Source organism: Priapulus caudatus, unplaced genomic scaffold, assembly GCF_000485595.1.
Source record: "Priapulus caudatus unplaced genomic scaffold, Priapulus_caudatus-5.0.1 Scaffold124, whole genome shotgun sequence".
Classification (NCBI taxonomy): Eukaryota; Metazoa; Priapulida; class Priapulimorpha; order Priapulimorphida; family Priapulidae; genus Priapulus; species Priapulus caudatus.
In genome coordinates this window covers 382,861-397,538 of record NW_014577185.1, presented here as the reverse complement: position 1 = coordinate 397,538, position 14,678 = coordinate 382,861, and the positions used below count along the sequence as shown (strand labels likewise).

Sequence of the window (14,678 nt, the reverse complement as noted above, 5' to 3'; positions counted from 1 at the left end):
AAATAGGTGCCAGGCGGGAGATATATAGTGCCGGGCGCAACGCGGAGTGCCGGGCACACCGCCCACCGCCGCCCACCGTGGCAGAAACCCTGATCATTGTGTGGGACACAACCTAGGGTCGATGTAGCCTCTAGTACTATAGCCGCGGATCGCTGCCGCAGGGCTATAGCACATTCTGCCATTAGTATGTAATCTAAGCAAAAATGCGTCCAAACTGATGTGACCAAAAATTTATCCCCAAAACGTAAAATGATCGGGCTTTTTAACACTTATCTATCAACATGGACATCTCACCTATCTTTTTGAACACTTCCACAACTTTACACCAGGTATTTATGCTGTTATTCCTCAAAGTCTTAGCACTGAAGAGTCACGCGTGCACACATACGCAGAGCAACCGCATTTGAAAACAAAACACCAGTAGTGCTAAGACTTTGAGGAATAACAGCATAAATACCTGGTGTAAAGTTGTGGAAGTGTTCAAAAAGATAGGTGAGATGTCCATGTTGATAGATAAGTGTTAAAAAGCTCGATCATTTTACGTTTTGGGGATAAATTTTTGGTCACATCAGTTGGACCATTTGCTTAGATTACATCTATGGCAGAATGTGCTATAGCCCTGCGGCAGCGATCCGCGGGCTATAGTACTAGAGCTAGGGTCGATGATGCAACTAAAAATTGATGAATTGCACATGAATTTGTAAAGTTACAAATTGGAGTCGTCCCACAGGGGAAGAATGGAGTAGGAAGCTGAGATGAAAGGCTTAAAATTGAAACTTCCAACAGATTCTTAATAGAACCGGTTGCAATCTTCAATTAGCAACGTATTTCTGCTATTTGCGGAGTAAATTTTGTGTGTTAATTGTGGCATTTTAGTATGTGTGGAATAAGGAAGAACTAGATGATCTTCCAAAAACAATGATTCCCGTGCTACTTGTCAGCACAGAAGGTGGCCCAAGACCAAAATCCAGACACGAAGAGTTCTTCAAGACGGAACAATTCAAGGTATTTGCATTAAGTAAGCTACAGTGATTTATGTCTGAAACTATACTACTAAATTATGACATTCCTTTTGGCTACATTAAAATAGTTTACTGTTGCTCAAAGCAGTGGATCCTAATCCTTGGGCTATAACCCTGGCTAGATAACCTCAATTACACTGCCAAATTATTTCTACAAAATGGAACAACTGAAAGTCCAATCGGATTATGCATTGCTTATTGCAACGGTTTTATCGCTGTATTATGGACTATATCATGATACGTATCAATAATTATCATATATTGTAGCCTAACTATCGTGATAGATATAGTGTCGGGGATTAGACATGTCATTGCATTCCTAGAAATCATAGTTGCTATTTCGTAATTAAGACCACTATTTTAGGGCTATAATATGCCAGAATGGTCGTCATTGGATCATGCTCCTTGCCACCAACCCGGCAGCTCACATTTTTTCACAAATGAACTGGTTTATTGCAAACCAAGGCATCAGCTGCCAGCCTAACCCCATGACCGGAATTTGGGTCAAATGCAAAAAAAATATCTTGGCTTAGACAGAAATAGATGCAATAAGGCAGCTACTACTGCTTCATGCACAGTTGATGTAATGTTGGTGATGGTAGTGATAGTGATGCAGGGGCGGATCCAGGATTTTTGAAAAGGGTGTGTCCAAGAAGAAATAAAGGGTACTTTTTCCTGCTTACTTTTTCTCGGCAAAAAGATGCCGAAGGCCACTTAGGGGGGGGGGGGACCTCCCCCAATATTTTTTTTAAAAATTGGTGCATTCTGAGAGCATCTGAGCAGTAATTTTGATGTCTAGAATGCAAAAATTTATCAGATCCGGTCCCCCGGATGCCTGCGGATCCCTCTTTGCCAATTTCTAGGTTTTTATAACGAACTTACATATATATATATATAAGTAAATCTTTATCAGAAAAACTAGCGCTAAAGGGCCGGACACGCCAGGCGATGCCATCGGCCGATGGCGTCGGCGTGAAAATCGCCTGGTGTGTCCACTCAATCGCCGCCGATGCCCCATCGCCAGATCAAAACGTTTTGATATTATCGCCCGATGCCATCGGCGTTGGCATCGCCTGGTGTGTCCACGACTGCCCGATTGCATCGGGCGATTTTACAATTCATGCCAATCAGAGTTCATCAGCCAAGCGCACTGCGCGGCGCAAGAAATCGCGGCGATGCCATCGCGATTGAAATCGCCTGGTGTGTCCACGACTGCGCGGTTGCCATCGGGCGATGCATCGCCCGATGCGCCATCGGCGATGGCGTCGGGCTATGCCCTGGCGTCGCCTGTGTGTCCGGCCTTAAACAAGATTTTTTTATGGAGGACAATATAAGAGAAGTGGTGCATGTGTGCGCAGGTCGCGCGCTGCGTGCGTGCGTGCGTGCGTGTGTATGCTTTTTTCCCTTTTTTGTGGTATAAAAGGGGGGTCCGGACCCCCTCGACCCCACCTCTGCGATCCGCCCCTATGATGATGATGATGATGATTGTAGGTTGCAGCGAAGGAATTATTTGAGAAAAATGATGATGATTATGATGTAGATGATTGATAGTGATGGGTATGATGGTGATGATAATGGCAGGGCGTCAAGTTCCTATTTTTTCCTATTTTCTGGGCAATTCCTATTTTCTCCTATTTTCTGGACAAATTCCTATTTTTTCCTATTTTCTGGGCAATTCCTATTTTCTCCTATTTTCTGGACAAATTCCTATTTTTTCATATTTTTGAGGGCTTTTCATTTTTCTGAATCCAGAATTGTATGTATCTTTCTCAGAATGCAGGAATTTACATTTCAGGTGACCCAATTTTCAAAAATTTCCTGGGGGAGGACTCCCAGACCCCCACCCCTTACTTTAAATTAACGTAATATACTCTTTACTATCACAGATTTTATTTCAGTAAAGTTGTTTCTCAGTTGGATGTGGTATGTGTATCCAGAGGGGGGTCCAGGCGGTCTGGCCCCCCCTTTTTTACCCCCAAAAAAGGGAAAACACATAAAAGATCATGTTCTGCTTAAAAATTTGGAATTCCATCTTGCGTTCTAGACATCAAAATTACTGCTCAGATGCTCTCAGAATGCACCAATTTTTAAAATTTTTCTTGGGGAGGTCCCCCTAAACCCCCCCTCTAAGTGGCAACGTGCCTTATAGACACGTCGCATAAGCTGCCTTCGGCACTTTTTTATAAAAGTGCCCTTTATTTCTTACTGGACCCCCCCCTTTTTCAAAAAGCCAGATCTGCCCATGTATACATGTACATCATACTATTTTGGAGTAGTCTACATGTATGGGTGCTTATGCATGTATAAACTGCTTATCAATTTTAACATGCATTTCTCATTAAAACCTCAAAATATTGTTCGCATGTGATGTAACTCCAAATATGTATATTAATAAAACCATTTGTGGTGGATCGGGATGGCTGTAGGAGTGTTGGGATGCCATCTAACGCAACAAATATTCCTATTTTCTCACCAAAATTTCTATTTTCCTCCTATTTTTGCACATCTTAAATTCCTATTTTCCTATTTTTTGAGCGTCACTTGTCACTTGACGCCCTGTAATGGTAACTTGTGCTAATAGCATTCAATAAGCATCCAATAGCATTCCAATAAGAAAGACAATTGCTGTTTGCATTTATAACTTCTCCTTGTTTTCCTAGGGTGGTGCTTACATTGGGCAGCTGACTAAACTGGGTCAAAGTCAAGGTTACACACTTGGCCAAAAGCTTCGAAAACGATACGTAGAGGAAGTACCGTTTTTGAGTCCCACATATGAACCTGGAGAGATCTAGTAAGCACTTGTGGATGTAGTGTGCAATTTTTATCGAAATGTAAGGAAATGTCTGGCCCCCGGTACTCTCTCTCTCTCTGTCTCTTGCTTTCCTTCCTACCACCCTCTCTCCGTCCCCTCAATCTCTTTGTCTCCATCTACTCATCCTTTCACCTCTTTTCCAGTACAAAACTCTGTGTATTTTACAGTCTCTGTTTGGTGAATTTAAAATTAGAGCAAGCCAGTTTGTACATAAATTATCAGGGCTAATTTGGATAGACACATGTATGTACTAGTATAGAATTGCTTCCATATTAAGTTAGCTTTCATCTTCCAGTGCCAGATCAAGTAATCTCAACAGAACAGCCTATTCTCTAAGATGTGTTTTGGCTGGACTACTGGACTACCCACGTAGAGAAATTACTGGTAAAAACGGCTTGGTATATGATAAAAAAATAAATAGAATTCCACATTTTTTCTGCAGATGTAAAGTGTTTTAACTGCATTTCATTAAAGGAAACCACGTCACATTGAATTGTGATCATGGTAAAGTACTGCGATAGCACCCCGTGTGTTTTGATATTGTTTGTATTCAGACATGGTTGAAATCGAGATAAGCCCATCAAAAGAAGAGAATTTATACCCGAATACCAACTTCTGCCCTGCTCTAAATGCAATGCAGACTGTAGGTACAGCTCCCATGTTAGCTGACATGTGTATACCTGGTCACAGGAAGGATAGAGAAACAGTAGCTAAGCTTATTGGTAAGCACTTCAAAATATGACTCTTAGATTAAGTATTTCTTGTGGAGGTCAATGCCAAAATCTTTAGTATGTGAAGTTAATGTCATAAACTTGATTATTTAACAGAATAATGCAGCGTAATGTAATATTATTCAAATAAGAAATGTGCCAGAAAATAGCCAGAGATGTGGAGAAGGAAAGGGGAAGGTGGAAAATGTGAAGAGAGAGAGAGAGGTAACAGAAGAGTTTCCATCATCATTTCTGAGCTAGCTCAAGCAGCCTTTGTGCAGCACGTATGACGTGAATGTGTGACGCATTCAGATAGCTGTTTGTACTATTTTTGCCAACCAACAGTTGAATATATGTTGTAGCAAACTGATTTGTTATACAGGTATTCCTGCTGATCTTTTGAGCTTTATCAAGTATCGTGACTTGATATCCTGCGCCGAATCGCACGGGATGGAAATCCCACCTGATCTGAAATGCTGGAGTGAGAAAATCACCAGATACGCATCACAGATGCTCACGTTTGTGTGTGGAGGGATGCCTGATCAGTAAGCGTAGCTGAACTACGTGTTAACAAAATATACAAGCTAACAAAAATTCACATCGTGTCACTGTGCCCTAAGCTTCAGTTTGCCCCGAGAATCGAAAACCAAATGAATACCTGCGCCTACCAATATCAGACGTTCTTATTCATAAAGTCTGAGCTAATTTACCTGGAACTCTAAACGTTTTATGGAAATGAATAAAGGCCGTGAAACGATTTCGTTATTCGGCGCCTTTTTTGCAAAAGTTCCTTTGCAATTTTGGCCCTGTAATTGACGTTGTGTGACTTTGCCTTTGCAGGGGTGATCTAGTACTACAGATGGGCGTGGGACCTTTGCTCACCATGGTTGCGAAGAATGTATTTAAAAGCTTGAGTCATCAAAGGTAAGTGTTGATCACATCGTTGTGCTCTGCACTGTGCATGTATCGTGTTATGTGAAAAGCGAGTGTGGATGATAGAAAAGTTCAAAACTGTAAACAATGACACAGTTTGTCACTAAAATTGTTGTGTTTGTTTAGAATACTTGTACACTGAATTGCTTGGTTATGTTTGTATTGAAAGGCTTTTGTCTTTCTTTCAGTAAGTTTATCATTAGCCTAAAGTTCTGGGGCCCATTGTCAGAAACAAATTAGTCTTAACATTAACCTTAACATTAACTTTTTCTCTTAAAGCGTTGCCAGAAACTTCGTAAAGTTAAGAGAATTAAAAATTCTCGTAACTTTTCTCTTAACTTAAGAGATCCTAGACCCTCCCTTAACTTTAATATTAAGATGAAAATAACACATTTAGACTAAGAATTACAATTATAGTGATATTATATTTTATATTAATGAGTAATATCATGTTTTTTTCTTGAAAAAACACGTCAAAAACATTAATTATCTACCGATCGTGAAGCAAAACAAAAGTGTCAAAACATTTACAAATGCTGTATGGCATTTGTTCTCTTGTTTTAAATACTTTTGCACTGACCACACGACTCTCGCGTCTCGTGAGAATTGCTACAGTGTGAGAATTTGTCTTGTTGTGCAGAACCTTGGTGCAGAATAAATTCAAGACCGTGTCGTTTTTCATCAAATATTATTTATATGTGGTTAGCCATCATAATATGCATAAATTACTGTGATGTACAATAAATGTGTATGAATTTGAATTTTGTGATCGATTCCCATCCAATCAGCAGCCTTGTGATGAAGTTCCTGTTATCGTAAGTTTTCACTTAAGTAAGTTTAGTTCAAGTTGGTTTCTGGCAACGCTATTAAAATTAACCTTAACATTAACATTAGACTTAAAATTAATCGTAACTTTACGAAGTTTTTGGCAACAAGTATCATTTATCTGGTCATTAATTTACCATTGCTTGAAGGTGGTCAAAGTTGATGTGAAGCTGCCACAGTTCAGAGAAAATGTATAATCCGATTCCCCTGCCCACTGCATGCTATCATATAATAAATGCGTGTGGCATCAGAAGATACGAAGACGGCGGTCTATTGTACTACTTGGCAAGGCTAATTTCATCTGTTTGTTTTTTCTCAGAACATATAAGATGCAATTGTACTCATGCCATGATACCACCATACACGGACTGCTAATAGCGCTTGGAATACCGGAGGATGGCTGGCCACCATACTGCGCAGACCTAGCAATCGAAACGTACGCCCGCCAAGACAAGGCTGCATTCGTCCAAGTGAAATACCTCGGCGAGGTGAGTTTTTGTTCAGATAGTTATATCTCGTCTGGATGCCCACAGGCGGTGGCGTCACATGTATTCTGTATCTCGCTGGAATAATTGCACGTGTGATCATTTAATTACGATATGAATCCAACATTATCACTGACGCAACAGTTTTGACAACTGATCCGTTATATTTGTTATGCTGACTCTGTGTTGCTTGATCTTGTTATTAGGCAGATAACAATAGGGAAGATAAGTCTGTTGCATCAGCAATAATTTTGGATTTGTAATGTATATATCTGTAATTAAATGACATAGTATATTATCTGTAATGTATGCGTATCTGTAATCAAATTATCTTACATTGTACAGCGAAATCCAAATACACTGTCAGGGTTCTGCCCATGATTTTTTAGTGCCGGGCACATTCAGTTAGCAAGCGCGTAGGCGAGAAGCCAATCTAGGGAGGTCCGGGGGCATGCCCCCCTTGAGCATTTTTGATTTTTGATAGTCTGAAACTCAATTTCCTGCATTCTGAGCAATAAAAAGCCCATATATATCAGACTTTTTTTTTTCATTTTTTTTATATCAAAAATTAGTGCCGGGCGGAGATATATAGTGCCGGGTGGCAACCGCGAGTGCCGGGCACACCCGCCCACCGCCGCCCACCGTGGGCAGAACCCTGACTGTTCCAATAGTAATTGTTGTCGTAGAGCTGAAAGCAAAAGTCTTGTGAAACCATGTGACGTTTGTATTATAGGTTCAGAAGTTGCCAACGTGCAAGGACTCGCTGTGCACGATATCAGAGTTCAAGGAGACTGTGTCACGCTACTACGTCACAGCAGAGAAGTGGGACAAGCTGTGCGGTTCCAACCCAGAGTCGAGGAGCCAGGCTGCCCAGCAACCATACGTGCGACCCACCGGTGTGTAGCCATCGCTCAGGGCCTGCTCACCACCCATGGATAGGTGTTTATAAGCTAAACTAGCAATAGGCGGACATCTCTTATGAAGAGTGTCGGGCCTGTACAAGTACAGTGGAACAGGAGATCCCTTTAGTTTCGAGGGGGGAAAAATAATGTCGATGGTTTTCTCTAGGCTCGGGCACTTGTTACAGATGCATACATGTACGCAGATGCCAATTTCATCGTAATAATACACCTCTCAAGATTGTCTGACTACACACATTGTCACATTGATGCCAACGTTCCTTTTTGGGATAAATACTCGTCGAGTATATTGTAGTCCAATTTTTATTACAGCATACTAAAAGTTAATTTCATGCATGCAAACAGCCATCAACCTAATCTGCTCAATTAGAAATAATTCAGGTTGGTCTGATTGTTGTTATTGTGATATTGTAAAGTACTTCACAGTTAAAACTGTAGTTGCATTTATGAGTGAAATATATTTTATTATACATGGTCGTAGGTAATAGTCGGAACTTCAACTGGAAAAATGTGAAATTATGGTCGCTATGTAGCACATTTACCAAATATGTTTGGCAGCATGCAATATTTAAAAGCTCATTTTCTCCATTTTGATTGTTGAAGAAAGGCATGCTTTTTAAGCATTTCGTTTTGCAGCAGTATTGTCTAGTGGTAGGCAGGAGCAGCATGATACGTAATTGTGTGATATTTATTGTGAACAATTTTTTAAAATGTGCGGTGTTCATTCAGTCAGAAATGCATATACCTTCTAGTTCTACAGGTGGCGTATGTGATGATACCTGCCAAACCTTCATATCTTATTAGTGCAAGAGAGCTGTCTTGAGAAGAAATACAAGTGAGAAATTGCTACTAAATTATGGAGTATCATTTAAAAAGTGGTTTTATGTAAATATCTCAAATCCCCTGTAAAATGACAGTCTAGATGCATTTAGTAATTGTATTCTTACTAATCATGTTTATAATGCCATTGATTACAGTTAATTTTAACTTCACTAAGTAGTGAGACTCACTGTCATTAGTCAGGTAGCTAACGAACTTCGTGCGTGTAGGATGACGAGAGGATCTTGTCTTGTGTGATAATTGTATAAATTATTGTTCGTAAACCTGCATACGTTCTCCGTTAATTTCCGCTGTGTAGGTTTAGTAAAGTATACCATTCTAGAAGGTCCGGGAGATTGTGTAATTCATCAACTTCACATAAGTGCTTTCGACCAACTCTTTCTGTCGTCGGATATCGGCCTTGGCCGTCTGCTATATCTCACAGGATGCAAAAAATTAGTTTACATCACTTAAGGGCCAGTTTCAAAAGTTCATGTTGCCTTCTGCTAATAATTTACTGACAAAAAATTAAAGTATGCTTCGTGACTTTGGGTATGAGGCATGCGTCTATGGGACATGTCTACCTCGTTGAGTGGCTGCACGTGCTTCATAATTAATTAATTGCTACCACATTCTGAGATGCTGGTCCGTCCTTTTTTGCAAGTTGCTAATTTAGGTAGTCCAAAAGTGGCAGCGTAATAATTGATGCGAGCTTGCTCGCATTTTTAGCTCATCTGACGAAGTCGGATGCAGCTTGTAGAATCGCATGATTGTCCGTCCGTCCGTCAACAGTTGGGCACAAATCTTAACCGCTCGACGTACGGTCACGATATTCGGGACGTCGGAGGGGATCGTGAAAAGGACTCAGGATGACAAATGTGTAAACGGAGGGGGAATATTTCCCCCTTAACTTAAGGTATAGGAGGAAATACGGAATTGCGGCACAAATCTGAACGGCTCGACCTATGCTCTTAATATTCGGTGTATAGTGTGATGGGCAGGAAACCCATCACCAGTGCGAAATTGGAGGTCACAGCTCAAAGGGCAGTGGTGAAAGGTCAGATATCAGACATTTTCTGAGGACAGGGCCTAATGGACAGAGTGAAAAACTTTTTTGTTTCAGCGCTGACCTACCATTTTTATAACTTTATTGAAAGGACCATGAAATGTCCTTTCCACTGACGTGCGAAGAGTAAGTGTCTGATAACCTTTTGACCCTGAAAGGGAGGGTTCCACGTGGATTTGTTGACTGTTAACAAAGGACTGAACTGCTTTTGCTATTATTAGAGCCCATACCTGTGTGGATGTGAGGCTACATTTGCAGTTCAATTGCAAAGATAAAAGTTTGTTGAACAAGGTTTACACTCCTTAAATCATATTATTTTCTAAAGCAGTCTGTATATTAATAGCACCCTGAATGCTCGCGTGGCTACCGTCATCCGAAATGTAGGCAAAAACCCGGGGGCAACCCATTACTCATGCATGGGGGTGAACTGGCACTTTTCTAATAAACATGCACACCTGCAATGCAGATGTGTTTAATTTATTACTCACAGCTGAGCGAAATTGTCGCCTGCCTGAATATACTTGGATTTTAGCCTGTACATTTCAGCAACTCAATGGAATTAGGTTATCTCTACTGTCTTGACTTATCACCAATGCACGAAGGGCGATGCCATCTTTGATTATTGATTACACTTGCACGCGCCATCTCGCGGCAACTATAGGCCTAGTGATACATTATGACACGAATATATATAAGACAGTCGAGCAGCTATGAAGTAGGATGCATTGTTAGGGTTTAGTTTTAGTGTTAATACCTATGCTACACAGTTTTGATGATGACATAGCCGGTTTAGCGATAGAACAGGCTTTCAACCTTTTGCAGAAACGAAGGCCAGTACAGTAGAGCAGCAGACCTCAGATGAGCACTGTCGCTAATGCGGCACTTGTTTGTGTTTATGCAGCCATTTCTAGAAACGACAATAAAGTAATATTATTTAGAATTGCTGATTCAGATTAAACTAATTCGATGTCAGGCAGCAACAATAGGTAACTTATTTATGAGAGCGCAGCGTCAATGTTATATTATAACGTTTGTGCATCCTCCTTTGCATCCTGAAATAGTTCATTCACACATATTATTAGCCTGTCCACGTAGCACGCTACACGCGAATATTAGAATTGCTAGAAGGGTGTGCAGGATTACATCAAGTACATAGTTACATTTACTAGATATATTACTGTATATACTATATTACTGCTTTTTGGCACATTGCCTTTAGAAACATGCGACCTGTTAATTTTCCATTGTAGTGGAGGAGGCGCCCACGAAGATTAGAATTGATTGAATAGATTAAAGCCAATCGATTTCAAAAGCCTATTGTGACCTTGTGTGTAGGACACATAAGAGAAATGTATTATTCCTTCATATTGAAGCAATATGAAAAGTTGAACCTAATATATATGTTATGTACCAAGTTATTTGTTAAGAGAATGTAACACTAGTACACAGTGCTAAAACTAAAGGGTTATGTTCCTGTAAACCATGTTAAAATTTATAGAGATTATATATTCCATTCTGTATCACATGCATTACTGTAAAAAAGGGAAAAAAGATCACTGGTTGAAATCCACCTCAAATACAGGACATGATATCAATTGACTTGGCTGCATTATTGTACTATGTGAAGTAGCACAATTTCTGTAAAATACAACTGTTCGATCATACCTGCACATTAACCATGATCACATGCTTCATTTCATTTTGTATCTTAAGTTGAATCAGCTGATATATCTAATCGACTCTTGTATAGTGTACGACTGCCGCAAAATTACGCTCAATCTGTATAAACAATACGTAGAATGATATCGATTAGTCCACTGCACTTTTATTGTGTTCGTTCATGTCAAAGTCACAAAGCTAGATAGCATTCAGTATAGAGTGGGTACATATGACCTTTACACTCTTCACTTCATGAATGATTTGTGTCTTTTAAATTATTATCATAACGACACTGGCTCTTATAAATATCCATTCTATATGTTGAATATGATGACAAAGCAATGTCCACACACTGTGAAAATAAATACACACACCCTACCCAACATGGCAACTTACACAGGTATTAATGTGTTGTCAGCTTTGTATCTTAATAATTATCTTGCACCATGTATGCACTTTGCATTAAAGGCCTCAGCTGTAGCATAAATAACCTTATGAGGGTCTGTCACTGTTTGTCCTGAGATAAACCTCACTATATCACTAGAGCGAGTGAGATAAAGCGGTCACACACTAACAATGGCAGAACCTTTTACACCCTTGAAATATAATTATTTCACAAAATTACTGACTTATGGGTGCAGACTCTTGGGCCAAAGCATAGAGCGATGGCGTTTTGATGTGTGTCAATCAGCAAGGTATTTTACTGATTGTGTCATTGTTGATAATGTGATCTCGAAACAGTTTTGAATTAGTTGAGTTAGAGTAGTGTGAAGTGTGAGGCACCATTCGTCATATATAGTTATCCCACATTGGATTCTTAACGTAAATAGCACGTGAGAATCTGAATTCTTAATCTGCTATCAATGTGATGGTCACTACTGGTGACTGATCACGTACAGATTTTCAGCGATTGCACTGGTGGCAGCATACACAGTGGTATACAATAATATTGCTGTACATGGACAATATCTTGGCTAGGCAATTCCTCACTTGACAGATGTAGTCTAGTTGGCCTACATCTTTAAGTGGGAATCTTGGCATTAACCTCATCCACCTCCACCTCTACTTCCACCACCACGGCGACCAAAAGTAATTTGACATGCTGGCCCTGCAGCACCAGCCAGAGGTGAGTAATCTGTCACGAAAACAAAAACAAAATCAGAATGAATAAGTTGGTAACTCTGTATCAAAACTAATCATTTAAAAAAATTCATGTTTGTCAATGGTAAACAATCACTAATAAGTTCAACTTAAATATTAACTTATCATGTAAAACTTTAAAAGCATGTAAGAAGACAATGAGCAATGTTTTAAATACAACTTATAACACATTTAAATACTGAAATAACATTTCTAAACATTATTTTCATAGTGTAAATGGCGTACAGTAATTAGAATAATAGAATTCGTGATGTCTTTACAAATTGTGCGCAATTCCATTTTTAGCACCCGCCATCTGCAGACTATCACTTGCATGAACATTCCTGACAAATTAAAAATTTAAATGAAATAGGCAGATGAGGATGATTGAATGACTAGAAGTTTGTGAGTGATACGATTTTTTTGGGCATGAACCAGATTCTAAGCCACAGAGCAAGACTCACCATTGTGGGAAATTCTCTGGTCAACATCATCTTGTAGAATCAACTCTAATTTTCAGCTTTTATTGATTCAGCTATAATTTCTTATATACAATTACCTTTCACTTACCATTATTTCTAAGTGGTTTACTTTTTGTAGACTTTGGTGGGGGCTGTGACGGTGACGCCTTCTCATCATTCTGAAATAATACCAATATGATTTTTTAAACCCTACATCAACTTGAATGGAAAATCTGACAGAATAAAAACTTCCACATATATATTCTTATCTACATATTCCAGAGTTCTAAATGAAGGGCAGCAAGCAGCAGTTTTACTGCCTACAAGGGTCAGTTTGCTGCCTGCTCTCAACGTCGGCAGCAAATAATTGCTGCCAACTAATTTCTAATAAACCATAGTGAAATCACGAACGATTCTGCCTGGGTGAGTAAATTTGCTCCTTGCCTTTTTTCTCTGGCAGCAAGTATTTGCTCCATAGCAAAAAATCTCAATTTCTAACCCTGATATTCTATTAAGAGATAACAGTAAAACTACCTTTTTTATTTTCGATCTGTAGCCAAGACCTTGAGTATGCTTCTCCCAATCTTCGATTTTCTCCTGTCTCTTTACCATTTCCTTCTAGATGGGCACATAAGGGTAACATCAAATAAAGGCCTAGCAACAAATACTTGACCAGCTTAAAACTCCTGGGACAACTCCTTGGTTAATGTCACATTGACTCAAAAATTACTTTAACCTTACGATGGTACTTCATATCGATATAGCTCAGCAAGTATAACATTACCTCAGCCTGCTGTGATTGCCATGCGGCAGCAGCTCCCGCATGCTCCTCTTGCATGCGTCTTCTGGCAGCCTCCATGGCTTCCTGTCTAGATTGAGCTGTGCCAGCATCTAAACATTTATTTACTTAAATTAACATTAATCAAAATTACTCAGACCAAGGAATGAGGTAAATACATATAAGTGTAGGTTCTGCTTAACGGCATGCAATCCTAGCTGTGTATAGCATATTATCATATAACCCTAACAGAAAGTGTAGATTTATGATTGTATGAATAATACCCCACAATGTAATGCTAGATGCAGGGCACAACATTCAGATTTTTTTGCACTGGCCCAGAGGGCTGGTAACAGCAATTTTTTACCAGCCCTCACCATAATTTACCAGCCCAAACAAATTTTGTTTGAAAATCAATATCATGTTTCACGCTTTCTCGATTTCAAATTTGTAAAATGTTGATAAATCATGGCATGATATCCTTCAGGTAAAACAGTAATATAGGCTCTTTGCTCATTAATGCTATAAATAAAAATGTAGGTACTCGCTAACACGGCTGAAACCACCGGTTCTGAGGGCTGGTGTTTTGTCAACGTTACCGGGCCCTCCAAATAATTTGCCGGCATATGCCGGTGGGTTGGTGCTAATTTCGTGCCCTGCTGATGGGTGTATCTTTGCTCTAGTACTATAGCCCGCGTACAGTTGCCGCAGGCAGCGGCAACTGTACGAGGGCTATAGTACTAGAGCAAGGTGTATCTCTGATATGTTTTATATTGATATGCTTTATTGAGCTATATAGTTGAAAAAGAAGTGAGGATGAGCATTATGGGTTTGATTGGGAGGATTGTCGCCAGTCCAGGTCAGAATTGGCAAGAAACAAAAATGAACAGGCATCCTGAACATGCTTCCACTGTTCTCTCTTGACCTACGACACACAGCACCTTCACTTTCACTGGGTTCCAAGTGCAGTGCTCGAAATAAGCATTGTCCGGTTGTCCGAGACAACCAGAATTTGTGCTGGACAACCTAACCAGTCTGAGACATTGTC

At 39.8% G+C, this 14,678-nt stretch overlaps 2 protein-coding genes across 3 annotated transcripts in view; one reads left to right on the top strand and one right to left on the bottom strand.

Annotated features, from left to right (window-relative positions):
- The window catches only part of LOC106805707 (lysophosphatidic acid phosphatase type 6-like), a 15,065-nt gene extending 6,249 nt beyond the window's left edge, over positions 1-8,816 (top strand). The window contains exons 3-10 of the mRNA XM_014807409.1: positions 877-1,005; positions 3,683-3,813; positions 4,130-4,218; positions 4,389-4,556; positions 4,927-5,089; positions 5,385-5,468; positions 6,622-6,790; positions 7,521-8,816. Coding sequence (XP_014662895.1) covers positions 877-1,005; positions 3,683-3,813; positions 4,130-4,218; positions 4,389-4,556; positions 4,927-5,089; positions 5,385-5,468; positions 6,622-6,790; positions 7,521-7,691 — 1,104 coding nt within the window. The 3' untranslated portion in view covers positions 7,692-8,816. The remainder of the gene's footprint in view (positions 1-876; positions 1,006-3,682; positions 3,814-4,129; positions 4,219-4,388; positions 4,557-4,926; positions 5,090-5,384; positions 5,469-6,621; positions 6,791-7,520) is intronic.
- A 2,581-nt stretch (positions 8,817-11,397) lies between these two features.
- The window catches only part of LOC106805702 (selenoprotein S-like), a 4,844-nt gene continuing 1,563 nt past the window's right edge, over positions 11,398-14,678 (bottom strand). For both annotated transcript variants that reach the window (XM_014807404.1, XM_014807405.1), the window contains exons 3-6: positions 13,637-13,743; positions 13,387-13,470; positions 12,962-13,031; positions 11,398-12,386 (exon numbers count right to left, since the gene is read on the bottom strand). In XM_014807404.1, coding sequence (XP_014662890.1) covers positions 12,298-12,386; positions 12,962-13,031; positions 13,387-13,470; positions 13,637-13,743 — 350 coding nt within the window. In that variant the 3' untranslated portion in view covers positions 11,398-12,297. The remainder of the gene's footprint in view (positions 12,387-12,961; positions 13,032-13,386; positions 13,471-13,636; positions 13,744-14,678) is intronic.